This window comes from Nicotiana tabacum, chromosome 10, assembly GCF_000715075.1.
Source record: "Nicotiana tabacum cultivar K326 chromosome 10, ASM71507v2, whole genome shotgun sequence".
Lineage (NCBI taxonomy): Eukaryota > Viridiplantae > Streptophyta > Magnoliopsida > Solanales > Solanaceae > Nicotiana > Nicotiana tabacum.
This window is the reverse complement of record NC_134089.1, coordinates 141,403,651-141,413,072: the sequence shown is the minus strand read 5'-3', so window position 1 is coordinate 141,413,072 and position 9,422 is coordinate 141,403,651. Positions and strand designations below refer to the sequence as shown.

Sequence of the window (9,422 nt, the reverse complement as noted above, 5' to 3'; positions counted from 1 at the left end):
GGAGAATTTGCCTGCATGGCAAGAACCTTATGCATACCACCGTTACTGTGTGAGGCACTTTAAGGCCAATTTCCAGAAGGCACATCCCAACAAGGATCTACATGATTTGATGTGGATGGCAGCAACAGACCACCAACAGCATAAATTCCGGAGGCATATGGATTCTATCAGGCAAGAAGATGAGGCAACCTATCGTTGGTTAATGCGACATGACCCTGAAAAGTGGACGTTGCATGCAGATGGTGGCAGACGATGGGGAATTCTTACTACAAATGTGTCAGAGTCCTTCAACGGGTTATTAAAGTCAGTAAGAGGATTGCCCGTCACAGCCATGGTGCGGATGTCGTTCAAGCAGATGGCGGAGAGGTTTGTTGAATGGTCTGCAACTGCAACAGAATTGATGGAGAGGGGTGTTGAATTTATGCCAGTGCCTACGAAGAGATTTGAGAAATACAGACGGCGAGCACATTGGCATTCATTTTTGCAGTATGATAACGAAAGAGGTGTTTTTGAAGTTCGCACCGCTATCCATAATAATCGAGGTAATAATGTACATACTGTAAATGAATCTGCAAGGTTATGCTCCTGTGGGAAATGGTCCATTTACCACATGCCTTGCTCACATGCCATCAAGTGTTTTCAACGTGTTGGTTATGCGGAGACCAACTATGTTGATCAACAATATAGTATTTCCAAGTACCTAAACACATATAGTGGTCAGTTGCAGCCAGTGGGTGCTGAGCATTATTGGCCTCCGGAACCATTTAAAATGGTGCGTAACAAGTCCTATTTGCATAAAAGACAGGTGCAGAAGAGAACGCGTATACGAAACCAAATGGATGTTAGTGACATCGTTTATGCGCGCAAATGTAGTATATGCTCGCAAACAGGACACGACCGTCGTAAATGTCCTTCAGCTGGTTTGGGTGGCAAAACTAATCAAGCTCGTGGTGGGTGTTCTTCAAGTGTACCTAACTACCCATGAGTTTATGTTGTAATAATTAGTTGTTATGTCTATGTTGCAAGATTTATGAAATAAAATTATGTTTGTTAACTATGATTTGTACTTTTCCATTTTACCTATTTAAATATTAATTTAATAAAACTATCCGTATATTTGTTATGTATTTGTTGTCTTGTCGAACTGAAAAGGCTGACGAGCTGACATAAAGTTGTCTTGTCAACATCATGATATTTTACACGCAAAATATAGCGCCATTACATAGTACGTTATGTGTGTGTTGTCTTGTCGAACTGAAAAAGCTGACCAACTGACATAAAGTTGTCTTGTCAACATCATGATATTTAACACGCAAAATATAGCGGCATTACATAGTACGTTATGTGTGTCTTCTCTCGCCTATAAATAACGGGCTCATCGTAATTATTTTGTGTGCTCAAAATTTAGTAAAAGCAAATATTTCAATACAAGTAAGGTTTTTTTACATTACAGACAAATTTATTTCACAAATGGCTCAACCTCTTCGTCCACCAAAGTGCAACTATGGAATATCATGCTTGATGCAAAATTGTTGGGATGGTGGTGAAGTTGGACGCCGCTACTGGCACTGTATGAACCAGTTTTACAAGGTTCCCGACGAACCTATTTGTGATTTTCAGGAATGGGTCGATGAACCATGTTATCAGGAATGTTACAGAGAACAACTGCAGTTTCTTTATAATACGTGTTTAAGACAACGAGAAAAAGAAAAAGAAAGCAATACAATTATTGCAGACTTGAGGGCGAAACTGAAGGAGGTGGGAGAAGAAAAATGGAAAACGCAATGGAATTGTGAAGCACAAAAGGAACGTCAACAAAATATAAATTGGAACTTGCGGAGGTGAAGGCGAAACTGAAAGAGATAGAAGAAGAAAAAGAACAACTGCAAGAACGATTTAAGTGGTAGGAGCGGAAAATAAATGGCAACAGGGGCTAAACAAGCCATGTATGTGTTTAGTGTATTTTTCATATTTCATGTATTTTGATTGTGTTGGTCTGCTATGTTTGTGTTTGGGCTGTAGTAATGTTTTCCTTGTTTGTTGTACTAAATTTTATTTTAATTGAAGTAGAAGTTAAGTTTAACTGCTTGTGTTGTTCTACATTTTATTTTATGAAGCTATCAAATGAATGGAGAACTAAAAAAAGTAATGAGCATATTCGATTAAATATTATTGTTAATTTATACAAAAATATTGTCTGGGCGATGTCAATGTGTCCCGCATCCGGTGTGTCTCAATGCAGCTGTTGTCCTGAGGCACATCCCCTCCCGCCCGGGTACGCTATCAGGATCATCATCATCAAGTCGTCTCCTTATAGCTCGATGCGGCGCAGGATGACATGTATCCGTGGTGCTGTCAGCTCCAGTAGAAGGCTACATAATAATATGAAACTTAGTATAGGAAAATATATAACAATTCACAACAATTTATATTGTCTTACCATCATCATGTATGGATCCTGAATATAGTCATCTATCGCAGCATCGCATGAACCCTTAAAAAGGAAATTAATAAAGTTAAAGAAAATAAATAAGTTACAGTTAAAACAAATTCAAATTCAATACTAATAAATTCATACTTGCGCATGTGATGTGGAGCCATAACTCAGTCGGCGCCCACTATAAAAATCTCGGGTCGGTCGATCCTCAATAGTGGTGGACGGGCCTGGGAAGTATCTACCCCAATCCACTCCTTGAATATCCGAGCCCGTGATCAATAATTGACCCGATGGGGTCACTTGCGATGGCACTGAAGTGTGATAAATTCCAAGGCAGTAAGACGACATGTCCGTCTCATGCATGCCACTTGCCATATCAGCAGCAACATCAGCAGTAGGAGCCTCAACGCCCCCTTGCTGGGGACCACCTCCTCTCCGCCCACGGCCACGTCGTCCGGCACCACCTGCACGTCGGGCACCACCAGCTCGTGGGATACCACGACCTCGATGGTACTGCGTTGGGTCCATATAATCAGCCTCGTGTGCCAAACGCTGATCCGATCGGGCTCGCTGCAGTGTCTGGGCAGCCACATCCATGAATCGACGACTATACTCATGCATGGCCACAGGATCGTGGACATAACTCTGCATCTGCTGCCCCATATGATCGACGGTATGCAATCCAATCGCCTGCATAAAGTAAAAAATATAACCTACATATTTGGCGAATAATATCTCATGGTCGCAGGCAGTAAAACTGGCAAGCCATCAGCGGACAAGCCATATAAAATCTCAGTGTCCTGCAGTGTGATGGTGGCCTCGCCGATTGGCAAATGGAAAATGTGCGTCTCCGGTCGCCAGCGCTCAATCAAGGCCGTGATCAAAGCATAGTCGAGCTGTATCCGGCCAATCCTAATAATCCTATATAATCCCATTTCCTCCAGGTAATGGATCACGTGGGGATGTAGAACGCAGGGAGGACTCAAAAACTCCCACAATAGATCCACTCTCATAGCCCAAAAAGTCTGCGTAAGCAACTGTCCGTCCCATATATACTCGGATCTATGCTGGGGCTGTAGGGCTAATAGATCAAACGTCCGAGGGCCGGGATGTATAGTCGCGTCCATGTCGTCAACTGTAAACTATCATTAATAATTATGTGTTTTTTATTATAATTTAAATTCATATTTTTTAATAACTTAATTGTACAAATTATATATATATATATATATATATATATATATATATATATGTGTGTGTGTGTGTGTGTGTGTGTGTGTGTGTGTGTGTGTGTGTGTGTATATATATTATTTTTAATAACTTAATTGTACAAATTATATATATATATATATATATATATATATATATATATATATATATATATATATATATATATATATATATATAATTATGTGTTTTTATTATAATTTAAATTATTATTTTTAATAACTTAATTGTACAAATTATATATATATATATATAATAATTATATGTTTTTATTATAATTTAAATTCATATTTTTTAATAACTTAATTGTACAAATTACTAATTATGTATGTTGATACAATTATTAACTTAATTGTACAAAGTTTGCATTTTTAAATACCAGTATAAGATACTTAAACAAAAAGAATTCTAAGCTAAAATACTACACATTACTACGCTACAAGGCTCTAAATTTTACTACGCTATAAGAGTCTACGTTTTACTACGCTAAAAAGGTCTGGATTTTACTACGCTAAAAAATAATCTAAACTAAGCATAAACAACAAATAAATTTAATTGCAAATAAAATACAAAACGGAATAAAAAAACATATATATAAATCAGGATATTAACAGACAAATTTATTTTACTAATTTATATTTTATTAGAAAACACTAATAATAAATTCGGATAAATTTAACATGCTAGTTTCAAAAAAAAAAAAACACAAACCGAAATAGAACACATACAAATCAAATAATATACATTATTATAAATGTTTCAACTTAAAAGAAATCGAAATACCTCGATTTAGAATTTTGACAAAGCAAAAAGATTGAAATTTTGACTCCGGAATTGTGAATCAACAATAACACGAAACTCTACTCGAATGTGGGACCCTTTTTCTTCGAGTTTTATGTGTCGGGGGGACCCAATTTTTGTTTTTTAACAGAAACGGGCAGAATCGGGGGGACCAAGAAGTGGGGAAAAGTTTTAAAAAAATGGGGGATGGATGGAATCGGAGAAGAAGACGGAGGGGTATAAAAAATCTATGTATAGCGCCACAATACCTGGCGCTATACATTAATGCGCTATGTATAGCGCCAGGTATTGTGGCGCTATACCTGACCATGTCAGCTTTTACAGTATAACGCCACAATACCTGACGCTATACATTAACGGTTCCGTTACCGTTAATGTATAGCGTCAGGTATTGTGGCGCTATATATAAAAATGTACTTTTTTTTAACCACCTATTTGTATAGTTTGAGTAAAAAAAAAACCACACTTTGATTCCGAACTCAAAAAACAAATTCACACCTCATGATATTCTGCATCAATAACATATTCGCATTTTAATGGTTGACTCATTCTAGATGAAACATTTCGCCAGTTCAGCTATGTCATAATTGATCTTTGATGTTGTACCATGAATTTAAATATTTGTCTGGAATATAATGCTATTAGATCTGGACCGGCAACAGAATATCTTATGTCTGCTATGGACTCTATATTTGAAAATTATGGTGCGCCAAGAATTTTGGTTAATTTTGGGTTCTCACCCTAGAAATATGAGCAGATTGATCAAATATCTTGACCCTCTAATTGGAATTTACGCAAGGTAAATCAGGTCAATTTTGAATATTTAAACAATATGACAGTGAATTTTATTTAGACTCTGATGTAAAATTTTCACCAGAAAATGTCACAGTGATGAATGTAAATATGGTATGATTGTCAGCAGAAAATTTCATTTTCGTCGTTAATTAAACAACAAACTCAGTGTATTTCCATAAATGAGGTAGGGTAGGGGAATGTGTACGTGTACCTCACTCTTACCTTATAAAGATAAAGAGCCTGTTTCCGATAGACCCTCGGCCATTTTCGTCATTTAATTGGTAGTGAAAATTAGTTTGTCCTCCTGTTTAAACAACATTTTTTAAGTCAATTATTTCTCTAAGTACTTCTTCCTTTTATTTAATTTTGGATTATGGAGAGGGATGATTAAGGGTAATAAAGTCAATTTAGGATTGCCCTGTTGACTCTGACGCCAGACCAAAAGTTTTCTTTTCCAGCAGTCATATGAAAGTTGTCCATTTTGAAGAACTGACCCATTCTTCAAGAATGGCTTCTACTAAGAATATATATATGCAAATCTCCTTTGTTCTATAATAGCTTTGTCCTCTGTGTAAGCTCTGAGCAGCTATGGACAACAAAAACAATTCTTTTTTATTCCTTTCTTTGCTGTGCTTATGCTTCTCTCTCAAAACCCATCTCTCCTTAGGAGCTGACACCATCTCTGCAAATCAATCCCTCTCTGGAGACCAAACAATATCCTCTTCAGGTGGGAACTTTGTGCTGGGATTCTTCAGACCAGGTAATAGTTCCAACTATTACATAGGCATATGGTACAAAAAAGTGACTGAAAAAACTCCTGTTTGGGTTGCAAACAGGGAAACACCAGTTTCTGATAAAAATTCTGCAGAGCTAAAAATCTTGAATGGTAATTTGGTACTGGTTAATGGGTCTAATACTTCAATTTGGTCCACAAATATTAGTTCTAGCAAGTCCAATTCTGTGGTAGCAGTTCTCCGAGATGATGGTAATTTAATCTTGAGAGATGGGTCTAATTCAACACCACCCCTTTGGCAAAGTTTTGATATCCCTGGCAATACTTGGTTGCCTGGTTCTAAACTTTCTTACAACAAAATCACCAAAAGAAAGCAGCTCCTTACATCATGGAAGAGCTTGGAAGATCCTTCACCTGGGTTGTTTTCTCTTGAGCTGGATCCAAATGGTAGCCAGTATATTATAAGGTGGAATAGAACTGAGCAATATTGGACCAGTGGACCATGGAATGGCCAAATTTTCAGTGGGGTGCCTGAGATGAGGGCCAACTATATTTACAATTTTAGCTATGAGGACAAGCCGAATGAAAGCTATTTTACATATTCTGTTAATAATCCTTCTACCATTTCAAGATTCATTATGGATGTCTCTGGACAGATAAAGCAACTCACTTGGTTGACTAATTCAGATCAGTGGAATCTGTTCTGGTCTCAACCAAGATCACAATGTGAAGTTTATGCTTATTGCGGACCCTTTGCTACCTGTCGGGAGAACTTGCAGCCCTTTTGTAATTGTTTGGATGGTTTCAAGCACAGTTCAGAGGCTGATTGGAATCAAAATGATTATTCTAGAGGCTGTGAGAGGAAAACGAAGTTGCAATGTGGCAACACTAACGGGGAGAAAGATGGATTTTGGATGCATACCCAGATGAAAGTACCTAAAAAATTTCAACCTGTTGCTGCTGGGAGCACTGAAGAATGTCAATCAACCTGCTTGAATAATTGCAGTTGCACTGCTTATTCTTATGACAATTCGTGCTCAATTTGGAACAGTGAGCTCTTGGATATGCAGCAATTCTCACAAAATGAGGGTAAGGGCAAGACGATCTTTGTCAGATTAGCTGCATCTGACATCCCAAAATCCAAGAGTAAAAAGGGAATTGCAATTGGTGTTTCTCTGGGGTCTGCTGCTATCGTAGTGGTCCTTTTGGGCATTCTTTTTGTTATATTCCAGAGAAGACGTAGGCATATTGTTGGAAGTGGAAAAACAGTGGAGGGTTCATTGGTGGCATTTGGTTACAAAGACTTGCAACATGCTACCAAAAATTTCTCAGAGAAGTTAGGGGGTGGAGGTTTTGGTTCTGTTTTCAAAGGGAAACTGTCTGATTCATCTGCTATTGCGGTTAAGAGGCTCGATAGCATCAACCAGGGAGAGAAGCAATTTCGAACGGAAGTCAGCACAATCGGAACAATCCAACATGTTAATCTTGTACGCCTTCGTGGATTTTGCTCTGAAGGTAACAAGAAGCTGCTGGTTTATGATTACATGGAAAATGGTTCCCTGGATTCACATCTTTTTACCGAGAAGCAGTCAGATGTTATGGATTGGAAAACAAGGTACCAGGTGGCGCTGGGGACAGCTAGAGGCTTGACTTATCTCCATGAGAAGTGCAGGGAATGCATTATACACTGTGACATAAAGCCTGAAAACATCCTTCTTGATGCACAATTATGCCCCAAAGTAGCAGATTTTGGCCTGGCAAAGCTTGTTGGGCGCGACTTTAGCAGAGTGCTTACTACTATGAGAGGAACAAGAGGTTATCTTGCACCTGAATGGATATCTGGGGTGGCCATTACAGCCAAAGCTGATGTTTATAGCTATGGTATGATGCTTTTGGAAATCGTATCAGGGAGGCGAAACTCGGAGCAGTCTCAAGATGGAAAAGTGAAATTCTTCCCTAGTTGGGCTGCACGTGTATTAGCTGATGAAGGCGACATCCTTAGCCTATTGGACTATAGGCTGGAGAGAGTTGCTGACGCTGAGGAGGTGTCAAGAATATGTAAAGTTGCATGTTGGTGCATCCAAGATGATGAATTACAAAGGCCCTCAATGGGGCAGGTTGTTCAGATTCTTGAAGGAGTTTTGGAGGTGAATTTGCCTCCTATCCCACGCTCTCTTCAAGTTTATGCAGACAACGATGAGCACATAGTTTTCTTCACTGAATCATCCTCGAGCCAGACTAGTTCACAAGCTCAAAGCAAGACTTCAAGTGCAACATCTCAATCCAAAAGCACCACGGAGTCTATGAATTCCAGGTCTTGAATAGGTCTCTCAATTACTAGTGTTGTATATCACTACTAACTAATTCGAATACCTATGCTTAGCTTTGTATAATCAATTATTGCTTAGCCCTAGCATCGTCTGTTGTGTTTGCTAGGTTCACTACTTGTTATTCTATTCCATTTCGTACTTTTGGTAATTTCGTACTTGATTAACATTGATAATGGCAGCTGCCATATGATAAATGCTTGCCCCCGCCTCTGTTTAATGGCCTTTTGAAGAGAAAGAAAAATGGAGAGAAATCATGTGATGGAATGGCCTTTGCTTGAGAGTCTTGTCAATGTAAAGCTCCTCTTATGTCTCGTGGTTTCGCCACGAAGTTTTTACAGTGCTTAATTTTAGAGTGCAGAGAAACAAAACTTGAAAAGATTTCAAGATATGGAATTTAGGTTCTGCATGTTCTTTGAATTGATATAATATGGTATAATCTGATTGTGGGAGTGTTAGCAAACCAGGCGCCCCTGTTTACTTTCTCATGTGAGTAATAAAACTGACATGATTCACTATTAGTTGATAATTGTTAGAATAGTTATGTAAATAGGAGTAAATAACCCTAATCCAATATGTATTAGGAGTAGGACATGTTATGTATATATATATATATATATAGGGCTCATTGTATTATGTTTAACATAAGAGAATAATATCAATAACATTTTCTCCCGTGCATTTTCGCATGGTATCAGAGCAGCAGTGAGAAAACATCTGGGAAAGAAAACCCACCCAAAATAGCCGTCGTACATCAATTCCGACGACCTTCTAGGACTGCTTTTTCGAAAAAAAAATCAATTTCCATCGGTGTTGTGCAAAAACCAACACCACCACATCCTCCAACCCCCGGCGAGCAAACCCTATCAAATACCTCCGGCAGACAACCTCTCACGCGCCGGCGCGTGGAGCCCTTTCCGGCCATTTTTTGACGACGGATCTTCAGAACAGTTGGGTCGGCTACTAATTCCGACCCTACCCATCATGTTTTCATTTGATTCCGACCACTTTGAGTTTTTTCCGTCATATACACTGATTTTTTCCGGCAGCTACAGTAATTTCCCGGAAAAACAGTGTTTCCTTCATCTGTTTCAGCGAGTTT

The 9,422-nt window shown here is 38.5% G+C and overlaps 1 protein-coding gene across 1 annotated transcript; it reads left to right on the top strand.

Moving 5' to 3' along the window:
• Window positions 1-5,694: 5,694 nt before the first annotated feature.
• LOC107772955 (G-type lectin S-receptor-like serine/threonine-protein kinase At2g19130) lies at window positions 5,695-8,691 on the top strand. The gene has a single exon (XM_016592415.2). The coding sequence runs from the start codon at window positions 5,849-5,851 to the stop codon at window positions 8,312-8,314; it is 2,466 nt and encodes an 821-aa protein (XP_016447901.1). The 5' UTR covers window positions 5,695-5,848; the 3' UTR covers window positions 8,315-8,691.
• Window positions 8,692-9,422: the final 731 nt, after the last annotated feature.